The following is a 16382-nucleotide window of genomic DNA, read 5'->3' as shown; positions in this document are numbered from 1 at the left end:
TTAGCTGATTCTATTTAAAAAAAATAATAAAAAGTTGCATATTTGCTACAGAGTATGATCCTTACTATTATTATTATTCAGTTTCCCTAAATTTTTGTTGCTGTAATTGTGTAAATAATAATTATGTATGTGTTGGATTTAGAGTGTGTTCATTTTGAAGAAATTTGGTTGAGATTAATTATTTTAGTTTATGGATGTGTAAATTGAAAATGAAGAAAAACCCTAGTTGTATAATGTATGCATTTTTTTCTTATGTTAAATGTAAGTTAGAAAAAAAATATAAATTAGATATAAATTGGTATTTTTCATCTTGATTTAAGGAATAATCAGGGGTTTTTAATCTGGTCTAAAATCTAATTCTTTTGCATTTTTTGTATATTGTATAGTTTGGTTATATGTAAATAATTTGGGCTTCTAAATTTGGTCAAACATTTAAGGTTTTGCATTTCTGCATAGTGTATTGTTTGGTTTTATGTAAATGGTTATTTCAGCTGTTTAATTAGAGGAATCATGTTTATGCAGGTTTTATTTTTCTGAGCTTGGTGTTTTTTAAACTTTAAGACGCATACAAGGATTGATCTTTAACGGATGTGTTTTTAGTGATTCTTGTGAGAAAAGAATACACAAATGGCCCACGGGAGGATACGGGCTAAGATAAAGAGAAGTAGTCTTTACACATTTGGATGCATAAGACCGCCTGTTGACTCACCAGATGAACCTCATCAGTTTCGCGGGCCTGGTTTTTCTCGTCACGTTTGTTGTAACCAGCCTAATTTACACCAAAAGAAGCCACTCAAATACTGCAAAAATTACATTTCGACCACCAAGTATAATGCGATTACGTTTTTACCCAAAGCCCTGTTTGAGCAATTTAGACGTGTGGCTAATGTGTATTTCCTCTTTGCTGCGTTCTTATCATTGACACCCGTTTCACCCTTTTCGGCTTATAGCATGATTGCACCGTTAACTTTTGTAATCGGGCTCAGTATGGCTAAAGAAGCGGTTGAAAATTGGCACCGGTTCATGCAGGACATGAAGGTTAATATGAGGAAAGTCAGGGTTCATAATGGAGAAGGTGTGTTTTCTTTAAAACCGTGGATGAATATACGGGTCGGGGATGTGGTGAAAGTGGAAAAAGATCAGTTTTTTCCCGCTGATTTGTTGTTATTATCATCAAGTTATGAAGACGGAATTTGTTATGTTGAAACTATGAATTTAGACGGTGAGACGAATTTGAAAGTTAAAAGATCTTTAGAATCAACTCTATCTTTAGATGATGATTCCGCCTTTAAAGATTTTAGTGGGACTATTAAATGTGAGGACCCGAACCCGAGTCTTTATACGTTTGTTGGGAATTTTGAATATCAACGCCAGGTGTATCCGCTTGATCCTAGTCAGATCTTGCTTCGGGATTCAAAGCTTAGAAACACGGGCCATGTTTATGGGGTGGTGATATTTTCGGGTCATGATAGTAAAGTGATGCAAAATGCTACAAAATCGCCTTCAAAAAGGAGTACAATTGAGAGAAAAATGGACAAAATTATTTATGTCCTCTTTACCCTTTTGGTGTTGATTTCATTAATAAGCTCAACGGGCTTTGCTATCAAGACAAAAACACAAATGCCGAGCTGGTGGTACCTGCGGGCCCCGGATGACGAGGGTTTATATGATCCCACAAACGCTGCATTATCGGGTTTTTATCATTTGATTACCGCTTTGATTCTTTATGGGTATTTGATACCGATTTCGCTTTATGTGTCTATTGAGCTCGTGAAAGTCTTACAAGCGCTTTTTATAAATCAAGATTTAAACATGTATGATGAAGAAACGGGCACTCCTGCTCAAGCCCGAACATCAAATTTGAATGAAGAGTTGGGAATGGTGGACACGATTTTATCTGATAAAACCGGGACTTTAACGTGTAATCAAATGGATTTCTTGAAATGCTCGATCGCAGGAATCCTGTATGGTGTTCGGTCAAGTGAAGTTGAGCTGGCTGCTGCTAATCAAATGGCTATGGATTTTGAAGGGCAAGACGGTCATTTTACGAGGTCTGGTGGACAAAATGGGCCAGAAATCGAGTTGGAGGCAGTACCAGTTTCTAAAGAAAGTTTTGGGGTACCAATTAAGGGGTTTAGTTTTGAAGATAATCGGTTAATGAACGGGAATTGGGCCCGAGAAGCGAATCCTGATGTTATGCTGTTGTTTTTTAGGATTCTTGCTCTTTGTCACACTGCGATTCCTGAGTATAATGAAGAAACTGATAGTTATAGTTATGAGGCGGAATCACCTGATGAAGGTGCATTTCTTGTGGCTGCAAGAGAATTCGGGTTTGAATTTTGTAGAAGAACACAATCGAGTATCTTTGTTCGTGAGAGGAATCAATCTTCTCAAGAATATGTTGAAAGGTTTGAACTTAGTTTTCTTTTTACTTTTTTAGTTATATTTGTTTGTTAGATATACTTGATGTCTAGACCTGTTTGTATAAAAGTGGGCACTTTTGGATGAAAAAATGAGTTGGTTGGCCTAAATCAGGTCTTTGTCCATTTTATATAAGTAATTTACAAAGAAACTATACTATTACAACAGTAATCTTTGGATCCGTGCTATTTTTTAGATATATTTTTGTTTTACCCATCAGTGATAAATAATTAAATATATAACATTTTCTTATTTTAATATTCTTTTTCCAGGGAGTTCAAGCTTCTAAATCTTTTGGATTTTACAAGCAAAAGAAAACGGATGTCTGTTATAATTCAAGACGAGACTGGAGAGATTCTTTTGTTGTGCAAAGGCGCTGACAGGTCGGTTTCCATTTTTCATTATTTCAGGAATTAATATAAGCTTGATCACAAAATGTCGACATTTTTTTTTGTGTGAAAAATACGTTTGCAAACGAGAGTACAGTTTGTGAATTTAAGTTTAAATTTTGAAAAGTATGTCTAGTTTACTCTCAATAACCAGATAATCAAAAGCAGAATCTGTCTGTCCAATATTTGAACTAACATTTGTTGATTCATATGCAGCATTATTTTTGATCGTTTATCAAAAAATGGAAGAATGTTTGAAGAGGCAACCACAAAACATTTAAATGATTATGGGGAAGCCGGTTTACGTACACTTGCACTAGGATATAAAAAACTTGAGGAATCGGAGTACATTTCATGGAATGAAGAATTTATGAAAGCCAAAACTTCAATTGGCGGTGAGAGGGACGCAATGCTTGAACGGGTCTCTGACATGATGGAAAGGGATTTGATTCTTGTCGGTGCAACTGCTGTTGAAGATAAGCTGCAGCCAGGGGTAAACTTTTATTAATATTTTATTTTATTTTTTTGAGTCTGAACGGGCTAGATCAGGGTCAGAACATGTTTTATACTATGGGTCATAAACGGGTGGTTTCTTGTTTAGGACAATACGGGTCGCGTTGGGTCATGCGGTCATGCTCAAAGCGTCAGTCTTTGAATTGGTTTTGGCGGGTTGGTCCAAAACTGAATAACAGAGAACGTTTGATCACGTGTCATTGTTTAATATTAGTTAGTTTAACATTCTATTTTGTTTTGTATAGGTGCCTCAATGTATTGACAAGTTGGCACAAGCTGGTCTTAAGATATGGGTTTTAACAGGCGATAAAATGGAAACTGCAATCAACATTGGGTAATGTTTTTGTTTTTGAAATTACAATAATTATTTTGTGGGCAATCTTGTTAAAAAAATATTAGTTTTTCTTGGTCGGTGCAGGTTTGCATGCAGTTTGCTTCGGCAGGGCATGAAACAAATATGTATATCAACGAATGTGGACATGTTAAATCAAGATTCCAAGAAGGTACTTATCATCACCCTTAAATTATATTGATGATGATTATTCGAGTCCACAAGAATTTTTTTTTCTTTCTTTTATTGAAAAGGGTATTTTGAGTATTTGACAAGTTATGGAACATTTTAAGTACATAGATAGTTATGTGAAAGGCAGTTAATTATTATTTTGTTCTTTTTCAGGCCGTAAAGGAGAACATTAAACTGCAACTCACGAATGCAATGCAAATGATAAAAGTTGAAAGGGACCCACATGCTGCATTTGCTTTGATTATCGATGGGAAGACCTTAACTTATGCTTTGGAGGAAGATTTAAAGCATGAGTTCTTGAAATTAGCAGTTGGATGTGCTTCTGTTATATGCTGTCGTGTTTCTCCTAAGCAGAAGGCCTTGGTAAGATCATTTAATATGGAGTTGACAAGTTGGACGGGTCGGGTTGGGTCGGGTCAGGTCAAAACAGGCTGAGCTGACACAAAGACTATTTTGTTCATTTTTTAAGATTATTTAACATTGATATTAATTCTGAAATTAGGTTTCGAGATTGGTGAAAGAAGGGTCTGGGAAAACGACTTTAGCAATTGGAGACGGTGCAAATGATGTCGGGATGATTCAAGAAGCAGATATTGGTATTGGAATAAGCGGTGTTGAAGGGATGCAGGTTTATCATTTTATGCAAATCTTTTCATAATTTTGATTTTTGTTAAATAAATTGTAGTGTTAATTGGCTTTACAAACCTGATGATCTTTCGTTTAGGCGGTGATGGCAAGTGACTTTGCAATTGCACAGTTTCGGTTTCTGGAAAGGCTTCTGGTTGTACACGGTCACTGGTGCTATAAAAGAATCGCTCAAATGGTAATTGCATTTATACATAGTTATATACATGCATACATGTAATATACATATATATATGAATTATTGACAATTGATTTCTGTGCAAACACAGATATGCTATTTCTTCTACAAAAACATTGCTTTTGGGCTTACATTGTTCTATTTTGAGGCATTCACGGGCTTCTCGGGCCAATCAGTGTATGATGATTGGTACATGCTCTTATTCAATGTTGTCCTTACATCATTGCCTGTGATTGCACTTGGTGTTTTTGAACAAGATGTGTCTTCTGAGATCTGCTTACAGGTTAGCTTTTTGTTCCAAAAGCACGATTAAAATAAATTTCCCAAAAGTACATTCAGACTATTAATTTGGGTACAAATTAATGAATTTGGGTGTGATTTTTATGTTGGTTAATGATTAATTGTTTATTACACATGTGGACCTAAACTGTTTTGGCTACACCATTCATCCATTTTGTTATAACTTACTTGACAATCAATAATAAAAAATTATAATTCATATGTTCAATTACAAAAGTTGGTTTTGGTGTAGACCGGAAATTCGGTTTATGAAAAACATAAAACCAAACCATCGGTCTTGGGTTAGGGTCAGTTATTTCAGTCTCGTGCGCAGCCCTAGATTTTCTTAAAGCCGAAGTATTAATATGATTACAAAAGTTATATTGTTAAACTAATAAAGCTTTTCTGTAAGTTATATTGTTACACTAATAATCTTCTGTTTCATAAAATGATTTAAAAGGCTGTGAGCATTTTAGGCCAAACTTTTAGTGTTTTCCATGTTTGACCCATTATGATTAAAATGAACCCTTATTAACCTGTTATTATCATATAAACTGGTTTTAATATTCACCCCTAATCGTACAACTGCAGTTTCCAGCTTTGTATCAACAAGGACCAAAAAACCTATTTTTTGACTGGTACCGGATTTTCGGGTGGATGGGAAACGGGCTCTACTGTTCCCTTATCGTCTTCTTTCTCAACATAATCATATTCTACGACCAAGCTTTTCGGTCAGGCGGGCAGACAGCTGACATGACCGTGTTGGGGACTGCCATGTTCACATGTGTTATCTATGCAGTTAATTGCCAAATTGCCCTCACAATGAGCCACTTCACATGGATACAACACTTTCTAATCACCTTCAGTATCTTCGCGTGGTACGTCTTTTTAATATTATACGGGATGTTGCCTCCAGAGCTTTCCGGAAACGCGTATAAAATATTTTTGGAAGCACTCGCTCCCGCCCCGTTGTTTTGGTTGACTACACTTTTGGTGACGGTTGCGTGTAATCTTCCTTATTTGGCCCATATTGCTTTTCAAAGATCTTTTAATCCAATGGATCATCATGTTATTCAAGAAATCAAATATTATAAAAAGGACGTTGAAGATCGACATATGTGGACGCGTGAAAGATCGAAAGCTAGACAAGAGACTAAAATCGGGTTCACTGCACGGGTTGACGCAAAGATTAGACATTTGAAACAAATGTTGCAGAAGAAATCTTCTGTTTTGAGTCCTCGTGTTGCTTTGGCAGCAGCACGAACTTAATTTTTTTTGTACTTTTGGGAACATTTTGATTTCGGGTTTGGGTTTATTGATGATGTTTATATGTGTAGGGTCTTTTTTTTGTTGTTTTTTTTTTATTTTTGGTGAATTAATGGTTTTTTGATTCATTATTGATATATGAAAAAAGTATAGTGGCATTGGTGTGTAGAATTTTACAAGGGTTGCCATGCAATGTGAAAATGGTCCAAATGTTTCTTTGACTTTGACTTTGACTTTGACTTGACCATTGCCAAAAATGATGACAAACATTATTACATGAACTTGAAATGCTTTTGGAGGCTTACTTGTTTAGACTTTAGATTGCTGGTGATTTGAATAAACTGTCATGGTATATTAATAAACTTTTATTCAATAAACTTCATATGGTTTACTTGTTTAAGGCCCACTACACAGACTGCATTACACATATAATTTTCTCTTACCATTTGTTGCCTCGGCAACTCCACCATTCGCCCCCACCACTCAACCTATGTTATATCCATAATTCTTTATTCCTTTTCTTCTTAATATTAGAGTCTTGCTATAGACACCCAAGAAAATTTAGAGACAAGCTATCTTCCGAGATAGGCCTTAAAAGTCGTTCTTTTTCTTTTTCTTGTTTTTTTTTAATTTTAATTTTTTGTTTTTGTCTTTTTGTTGTCTTTTGTTTTATTTTATTTTTTTATTGTTTACTTTTGCTTTTGTATTAGTATATTTCTTTTAAAATACTATTTTTAATATTTTTCGTTTTCAACAATCGGTTATACTTAATTGGCTCGATTTTAAAACTGCAACGAAACAACATAAATAAAACGATATTTAGATATACATATTAAATCCATTACAACGAGTACGTACAAAAAACAAAATGTAAAAATCAATCTAAACTACAGCACCACTCACGTCGTCGTCTCGTCCGTGTGTGGTCGGCCTATCCCCAGCATCATCGTCGTCGTCATCCTACCGTCGTTGTAACGTTCAGAATTTTCGTATTTGTATTCGTTTATGCTTATCCAAGTCAGGAATGTAATTCATATCTTTCTTATTAATTAAATCTTGCATTTATGAGTATCTAATTTTGTTTCATTCATTTTATATCCTCGTGTTATTCAAACCTGTCAAACAATTCTTAGAAATCCTTAAAATTGCTTAATTTTGCTAAAAATCGTATTTCTAGAAGTCTAGGGATTATAATTGCCAAAATCAAAGTTTTTGGGAAGCTCGATTTCGTGAATCTCTTAAATAAAACAAGTAGAATATGTCTTGGCATCATCCCAAAGCATATTCCATTGAACTACAAAGATTTGGGAACAAGAAATCAATCTAATTTTGTATTATAATAATTTATTTCCATTTTAACGATTGTTGCAACCAATAAATGAATTTCTAGACTATATTATTTAAACCAATTTATAAAAAAAAAAAACCAAAAAACCTAAACCCTACTGCAAACTCAGCCAGTCAACATCCATCCCAAAATTTCGTGAATTAGTGTTCTATTAGTGATTTCTTTTAAGTTCTTCAACCTTTGGTTTGACTATGATGCTTAAAAAGCATTTGACTCAATTTTTCTCATCATTCTAACCATCATTCGGGTAAGTTGTCTTCTATGATTTTGTGTGTTTTTGTTTATTAAACAAAAGCCCTCAATCAATTTCAGTGATTGAGGGAGCTTTATAGGTTAATTTGATCCTGACCCGTTTAGGGTCATGAAAGTCAATTCTTGTGTTTAATCGATTACCACTGCTTATGGTCAAAATTACCTTTCAAACCAGAAGACTTTTATGATTGTCTAGACATTTTCCGTGTACTGACCAGAACCCGACTCCAGATTCGAAGTTTGGATTCTGAACAGTACCAGCTCACTTAAAATTAAATATTTCATATCTTGAGTTTTATATATCCGTTTGACCCGATTCCAGCGGCTAGTTCTCATTTTTAATTCTATTTTAATGTCTCAGAGTTCCAGGTCTGTTCGTGTCGGACCGGTAGAAGGGTCATTATCACACCCCGACCAAAAGCGGCCTAACATGTCGAGACACGACGAATTGCACATGAATACAATGACCCTATTAAAGTAACAATATTTAAACAACGCATTCTTTTCATTCAACATCACATAACAACACAACATGTTCATATAATAAAACAAATTACAAAGGAAAAAAATACTTCATTTAACTAATAACCTAAACGGCCCCAAATAAAATAACATTTTCAATCAACCAATTATTAAACCTGTAGCATTACATAAAATATATTTTTGTCAACACGAATGTTGGTGATCAATTCCATGTTTTTTTGTATATATAATGAGGCAAAATCCACAACTTATATGTGAAACCGTAAATACTAGCGACAACTGAGGTATATAAATCATAACCAAATGAGACTCCTTTCTAATAGGTAAATTTACCAAATTACAAGGAAGAGCGTATGATCATACTTATCGAGGATGAAGTCAACCAATAAAAGCAATAAACATTTAGCAAATAATTTACATAGTATCCTTGATTTTTTTTTAAGACCAGTGACACTAAAAGAAATTAATAACTTTATTTGTTTTACAAATTTGTAGTTATTACAAAGGGGGAAAAATAAAAACAATTTTAAATCAGTAATTCTAACAAATTTAATAAATCTAACGCTCAACCCATTAGAGCAGCCCATTTTACTTCTTATTTTTATTGGTCATAGGTGGGTTGTCATGTGGAATTAATAAAAATGAAAAAAATAAAGAAAAATTGCGATCTATCACAACCTCGTTGCCATGGCAACCTAGGTTACAACCCAAGTCCATGCCACATGTCAAACAAATATTGGTTCATATCATTTTTTTCTTTTTCTTTTTTCTTTCTAGACAATTCCATTTCATATATAATTTAGTTTTTATTTAGTAATTGACAATATTTAATTTTTTTAAAAATTTAAAAAACCCAATGTTGTTTAGTTTTTTCCAACGAACATTTTGATATAGGTTTTTTTTTAAAACGAAGTACTTTGACGGATATATTTTTTCAATACGAGTTCGTAAGACTTTTTTTGATAATGCCTGTAAAGTTATTAGGTTCGAAATGAAATTTAATTGTTTAGTTTTTTTAATAATGATATTGTTTAAAAAAGTAAACATTTTTACTATCTATATGAAAAATGTATAGAAACATAAATCATATTTATGTAATAAAATTTAGTTTGGGTTGGGCAATAAATAAGATGGATTATGTTGGATTGTATAGGTATAAGAGAAATTAGTTTTTTTTTTTTTTTGAAATATGAGTTGGATTAGACAGTGAATAAAGTTAATCTTAGACCTTATTACCTAATTCAAAAACAACCCCAATTCATTATTCATATTAATCTATTATATGTCATTACTCAAATTTGAGAACTTGTGTAACAAACTAACAACCATAGTAACAACTATCAACTAGCCAAATATTTTTATTTTCTCATGTCCTGTTAATGGACCCATCATATTTTTCTTATAGGATCACCTTTTTCTTACTAAGTGCCAAGCCAAGTCAGGAGCACCAACTCAACCATTTATGTAAATAAGAACAACAAATTTTTAACACACCCATTTGGAAAAATAAAATTGTATATGTTAACTATTTTACCATTTAGTAGCTCCATGGTCCAAATCAGAGGTAAATTTTACTTGAAAATTGCAGAAATCGAGCTTTATAAACATAAATTCTCTAGAATTACAATGATAAGCTTTTGATACACATGGCCAACGCCTTTTCTCAACGTCATTTTGTGTATCAAGATAAACATTTTCATTTTTCAAGCATAAGCTCTTTAATAAGCAATCCTAAAGACTTGTTGAATGGTTATTATACTCTATATTATCATTGATAATTTATCTTGTTTAAATGTTGTATTTTGTTCCAAATGTAGTTAGGTATATTTGGTAGCATAGTCATTAACAATGAGAGACAAGTTTTAACTTTTCAGCAGTTCTTCTATGGTGTTATTAACACTCAGTTATTAGCACATAACATAAACTTAAAATTGATCTCAAATTGAATAAAAATTATCTTAACTACAAGACTAAATATATTAGCACTAAAAGTAAGTTAAATTGTCATACTTTCACTGTAAATGAAAAAAACAATTGTTGATTTTAAGCAATTTATTTGTTACCAACAAATGAAAAACAAATGTAACAGAAGAGCGAAACTTGCAAACCATACATATTGGTCGGTGGACAAGCATTATACGTCTGTTTATTATATTTGTTATACGGGGAATTACAATAATTTTAAGTAAGACGAATCCGATGAACGACAGAAACACCTTACCCTCTTCCCCGATTAGTTTAACAGCACAAACATTAAACAGATGTTAATTAACAATAAGAGAAAGAGACTGAGTTATAGAAGATGAAGACGAACCCATGGCGGCTACAGAGAGATGTAAGCTAGGGTTTGGGTTTTGGTTTATTTGTGGACTACATGGTCGTTTTTATAGTGGTAAAATGAATTAATTATTGTATATTATTTTCTTTATGGGCTCTTGATTTTGTTAATTTTTTCTTAAAAAATAATTCAACCTTATACCTCCGAGTATACCGTTAGATAACGAACCCAAACACACCCCACCCTCATGGCGATTAAAAAAAAAGTTTATAAATTAAATAAAGAAAATTCTTAAAAATTTTAGGAGAGAGAAATTGATTTTATCTAAAATTTGAAAATTTTTTAATAACGATCAATTGAAAACTCACGTAGGTGTTACATTTGGATTCCTGTCGATAGATTTCGTTATCCACTAATCTTCTGACACGTGTTAAAAGTCTGATCCCACTTGATATTTTTGTAACCAAATCCATCCGTCCCGTTAGTTTTGGAAGCAAAAATGTCTTCGCGAAACTCATCTCCTCTTTGATGTTTGATCATGTTTTCATCTCCTTCGTGAGTTTTCCAAAAGTGTCGAAAATCATGTTTGTTTGAAATTCCTCTGACAAGACGAATTTCAATCAAACATGCATATAGGTTCGATTATTTCTCTCTTCTTCATTAGACTGTACATTGCAATTCTCATAAATTAACAAGAAAAATCTTTGGGTTGCTCTCAAGTTGAAGAATGAAATTTAAGAGAGGTGATCGGATTGAAGTGGTTGATATGGGTCCTGGTTTCCTCGGTTCGTTTTATGATGGAAGCATAATCTTACGGGTTGGGAAGAAGACCTATATCGTTCAATTTCGTACACTGCTTGAAGTTGATAAGTTTGGATTTTTAAGAGAGTTTGTAAAGGCCGATAAAATAAGGCTAAAACCTGATGATGTTCTTGTGACTGGCTTTGATCTTGCTGAGAAAGTGAATGTTTTTGCAAACGACGGTTGGTGGGTTGGTCGGATTGCAAGCAAAATTGGAGATACCGAGTATCTGGTCCATTTTGACAACACCAATCAGGATATCATCTACCCGTTTCTAACATTCGTCTTCATCAGGACTGGGATGCTGCTAATGATGTTTGGGTGTATACTCGTAACTGAAAAATGTTTGAAGTAGTTGAAGTTTGTGCAAGTTTGGGTAATTTATGGTGTTTTGATGTTTTGTTGTGGTTAGAATGGTTTGTGTAAATGTTTTAACACTAAGTTTTCAACTTAGTGTTTCAATAATATTATGTTCTATGCAGTCGATACCGCCGATATATCAGTGATATATCGGTTATCAGTCCTGTGGTGAAATATCAGTCAAAATATCGGTCAGAATACCGGTACCGATGATATCAACGATATTGACCGATATTGGAATGATATTTGACCGATATATCACCGATATTCTCAATATCAGAGTTTAAGTCTTAATTATCAACTTTTAGTGTTCAATGCTAGTGTTTTTTTAAGTCTTAATCAATTCTTACTTGCTATAATTTTTAGTGTTTTGAATGTTGCAAAATATTAACTTGTTAATAGTAGGAGACCATACTAAATTATTAGTGTTAAATTGCTGTATATATGAATTTTAAATGATATTAAAATTACCGATATTCCAACGATATCTCACTACGATAATTGATATCTCAGATATCGGTCCTGGACCGATATCCGATATTTTTCCGCATTAACTGCTTAGATTATGTTTTATAATGTAATTAGTGTTGGGTGTGTATTAACTGTTAACACATAAAAAGTTGATCCCAACAAAACAATAGAAGCTAACTTCATTAAACTAGATTTTTGCATGAAACCAAATATTATGTTTTATAGTGTAATTAGTGTTGGGTGTGTTTATCGTCCTTGATTAGGTATGTCCTCCACCGTAATAGGACTGAAGTAGAGTGACTTTGGTACCATTTGAAGCATGCACCCTCTTGTACCACAAATATTGTCTGTTTTATAGCATTCACAGCCTATTCTCTATCTATATTTCATATAATTACACTAAAATTCACTATGTTTTCTTTTTTAGTTATAATTAAATAATAATTTTATATCTTTATCATTATTTTTTCTCACATCTACTTACAACCACCTTCATAATATTAAAAATTATACGATATGAATAGTGAAACCAAAATTTAACTTTCTCACATAATATTTTTTCTTTCTACTACTCATAAACCATACAATATAATTTACCAAAACTCACTCACATAATTATAGGACACATGCTAAGAATGCTCTTATCTTCAAGAATAGTGTGTAGTTCTTATTATCTTATGTAGGTATGAGCGTTTTCGGTACCGGTACCGAACCGAACAAGTCAGCACCGGTATCAAACATGTCAAATTTTCGAGATCGATAAGTGTTGGTACCGGTACACATTGTGTTGGTAATTTTTGAGCCGGATACATATTTTGCAAATGTTTTAATTTAAATCTAATCTTTTTTTTGAACGACCAACAAGCATAGAATGCCTAGGTACTCTGTACGAGGTGGTCCAATGGTAAAAGGCCACCGCCAGCTGGCCAAATCCAGTCGTATGAAGCCCTTAAGCGCCTTCAATTTATCTCCAGTTCTGGAAAAAATTCATCCATCTAAAGACCCACTAATGGTAAAATCCGAAGACGCTCTCATTCTTCATTAGTTAGGCCAAAGTGTTGTAATTCGGAATTTAAATCAAATCTATTAATCCATATAGCCTTTGTCACGTGTTCTCTATTCCTTACCTTTTCATCGTTCTTCTGAAACTGTAGCTTCGTCTGAAAACCCTAGATCTCTCAATCCATCGCTTCTCGTCGGCGTGTAATCCCAATCGCAGGTTAATTTCATTCCAACGCTGTTAATTTCACATAAATTTACGTTCTTGCTGCAAACTGTTGGTTTCTAGATTTCAATCTCAATTTATGTATCGTTTATGTTAAATTTGCCATCTCTATGCAATTCATAAGCAAATTCCTCAAGCGTTTCTGTATCCTTGTTTGACTGATTCCAATTTTACATCTCGTTAAGCTTAATGTAAGGTGATTTAACTCATTGGCAATAGTATTCCAGTCTGATCACAGATTTGGTAAACATAACACCGTTATCTAATTTGATCTTTGCTCATTTGAACCATAGTTATTAAATGTGATAGGCGTACTTAAGGCGCACAGGCCTCCTCAAGGCGCTAGAGTTAAGGGGTGTTTGAGATTCCTTATTTTTTAACTCCTCATAACTTATCAATAAGTTAATAAGTTACAAAAGTGTAACTTATGAAACTTTTCCTCTCACAATATAAGCAATCCCAAACACCTTATTACTTTTCAAAAAGTTAATAAGTTATAAGTTGGTGAAAATAAGCAATCCCAAACACCCCATTAAATAAAAAAAATTCACAAACAAACTTTGTAATGGAAAACAACACTTTATTCAAATACCAAAACATTTCAAAAGCATAATCCTCAACCACAGTTTCCAAAATCATATGAAAATCCAAAATAACCAAATTGTTCATACTCGAAAGCAAAAAAATCATAAAGTAATAAATATAAAAGCGAAAGCCAAAAGATCTTCATCAATCATAACAACCATTGTACCGTTCCTCAATTAAAAAAACAAAACAAAAAACCATTAACACAGTGGACTAAATTAACAGAACAACAAACTAAATTAACATAAAAAGAATATTACTAACCTCAAGATCAAAAACAAAAATAAAAAAAATAAATATATATTACTAACCTCTTTTCTTCTGGTAGGCTCTGTAATCATCTTCTTGATATGTGATAAGAATAACCAAATGTCGTTCATATTAAGAGAGAGATTAAGAGTTGATTTTGTTAATCCCATGAATTTTAGGTAAGTTCAAGCAATTAATCAAATAAAATCTAAGGCAAATAAAAAAAATATACACTAGCCGATTTTTCTCCTATAATTGCGACTTAAGTCAACCTGGTCGCTGGATGTGCGCCCAGGCGCTGCACCTTTAATTACTATGATTTGAACATGAGTACATGATGATGTTAGTTGCCTTGTTGAGTTACCTCATGAATGGATGTTTATTTTTGAGATTCATTTATTTTTTTTTTCTTTTTGTGAAATTATATGTGAAAATTGGAGCATAATATACATACTTATCCCTAGGTTCAATATACGGGCGACGATTAATGAGAAAAGCTGAATACTCTGGTGACCTCTACATATATTATCCTTAGTTTTTCCAATGGCTCTTTTCATTGTAACGTTGGTTTAGAAAGCATTCCAATAGAAATGCCACTGTGCGAGAATTTAAAGATTTTTTACTTTAGCAGTAGAACATCAAATAAGCTTATTTAGTGTACCTAATTTGCTATGGATTCCCTTATGATGTGTTTAGCTGTAAAAATATTTCTTCACTTTTCTTTCTCTAGAAAATTATAAAAATTTCAGAAGTTATGCTTACATTTCTACAAAACACACTTTCTGCAACTAAACACACCCTTAAGGCCTTATAGACTCCTAAAGTTTTCTTATTGTTTTAGCAATATTATATTAAAGACTTGTGATTCGTGGCACGCGGCTTCTCAATAATATTTTTTGAATAACAACTAACATGACTTGTTTATGTTACAAAATTTCACAGATTTAAGTCAACGTATTAACTGCGTATTCAAGAGATGGGTCTGTGGACTTTATTGGAGGGTTGTTTACTTATCGCAAATGCGTTAGCTATATTAAACGAGGATCGTTTTCTGGCACCAAGAGGATGGAGCTTTCAAGAATATTCCGGGGTTAAAAGGAACTCACTCAAAGGACAAATAATCGGTCTCATTTATGCAACCCAGTACTTACAAGTTCTTCTTATGATTCTCAACTCCCTTTGCATAGTTGTAAAGCTTGTTTCTGGTTAATTCAGGTATACCCTGATGCAACCATATGGACCACACTGCCTTTTGTTTATCGATTAGTTTCATATTCATCCTTTTAATTTTCATTAAGTCATATTTTTCTTCATGAAGTAGTAACATACTTCTACTTTTGCCCCATTGTAATCTTTTTATTTTTTTGTACTTTTAGCTTCTTTTTTCGTTTATTATTAATTTTGTGTGTGTGTGTTGCATTTTGTTAGCTCTGACTAAATTATGATCAATGTGATTGCTGAATTTGTGGGGTTCTTTCAGTGTTTGTTTATCTTAATATGTTTTATTTGTTATTGAATGTTGTTGTCTAGACTCTAGACGTTAAGACAAGCTGTGTGATGATCGACATGCAGCATGAAGTTTTGGCTTTTGTTGCTCAACTGTCAAAGACAGTCATTTTAGATGTCAACTTAGTCTTGTAATGCATAACAATAAACATGTATACACTGTGATACATAAAGTAATAGTGGTTTTTGTGTTTCTCAATGTACCATTGGTCTTGAAATGAATGATCATATGTATACCTGAATACACAAAAAGTAAAAACTACTGTTGCATGTCCAAGGCTGATGGTTTTAGGCACATTGCCAAAGAGTTCATGGCTTTCTACAGGTTGGCCAGATGGCCGCTACCTTGCTATGACCTGAATAATGGACTCAATAGACTGTGGCATGCATCACCGATCTGTTTATCTAATCAAGTGGCTGGTGCATGTCTACAAGTTACAACTCATAAAGATTAACCATCACTAGTGTTTTTATGTTTTTGTTGACAATAATATAAGAAATTACGACTTGCATAAGCATATGCAGGTAGACCATGACACCTTATAAAACCAGATAGAACCTGCATTTTACCAGACACTTCTCTCAAGTTCTCAATCACAACAAAACCAGG

At 33.2% G+C, this 16382-nt stretch overlaps 3 protein-coding genes across 3 annotated transcripts; all 3 read left to right on the top strand.

The window, feature by feature from the left end:
* The first annotated feature begins 552 nt into the window (after positions 1–552).
* On the top strand, positions 553–6412 carry LOC143589068 (putative phospholipid-transporting ATPase 4). The gene is made up of 10 exons (XM_077069923.1): positions 553–2408; positions 2694–2804; positions 3027–3303; positions 3569–3657; positions 3742–3826; positions 4000–4209; positions 4349–4474; positions 4571–4669; positions 4761–4952; positions 5540–6412. Exons 1-10 carry the CDS (start codon positions 628–630, stop codon positions 6215–6217), a joined length of 3648 nt encoding a protein of 1215 aa, XP_076926038.1. The 5' UTR covers positions 553–627; the 3' UTR covers positions 6218–6412.
* A 4890-nt stretch (positions 6413–11302) lies between these two features.
* On the top strand, positions 11303–11731 carry LOC143589073 (protein AGENET DOMAIN (AGD)-CONTAINING P1-like). Its single transcript, XM_077069929.1, has one exon. The coding sequence runs from the start codon at positions 11303–11305 to the stop codon at positions 11729–11731; it is 429 nt and encodes a 142-aa protein (XP_076926044.1).
* A 1618-nt stretch (positions 11732–13349) lies between these two features.
* LOC143589077 (uncharacterized) lies at positions 13350–15727 on the top strand. Its single transcript, XM_077069932.1, has 2 exons — positions 13350–13426; positions 15209–15727. The coding sequence occupies exon 2, from the start codon at positions 15243–15245 to the stop codon at positions 15474–15476; it is 234 nt and encodes a 77-aa protein (XP_076926047.1). The 5' UTR covers positions 13350–13426; positions 15209–15242; the 3' UTR covers positions 15477–15727.
* The last annotated feature ends 655 nt before the right edge of the window (positions 15728–16382 follow it).

This window comes from Bidens hawaiensis, unplaced genomic scaffold, assembly GCF_021521415.1.
Source record: "Bidens hawaiensis isolate Kalapana, Puna unplaced genomic scaffold, B.hawaiensis_p1.1 tig00037208_1, whole genome shotgun sequence".
Taxonomy (NCBI): Eukaryota; Viridiplantae; Streptophyta; class Magnoliopsida; order Asterales; family Asteraceae; genus Bidens; species Bidens hawaiensis.
The sequence above is the reverse complement of the archived record's forward strand: the minus strand, read 5'-3'. Positions and strand labels throughout refer to the sequence as shown.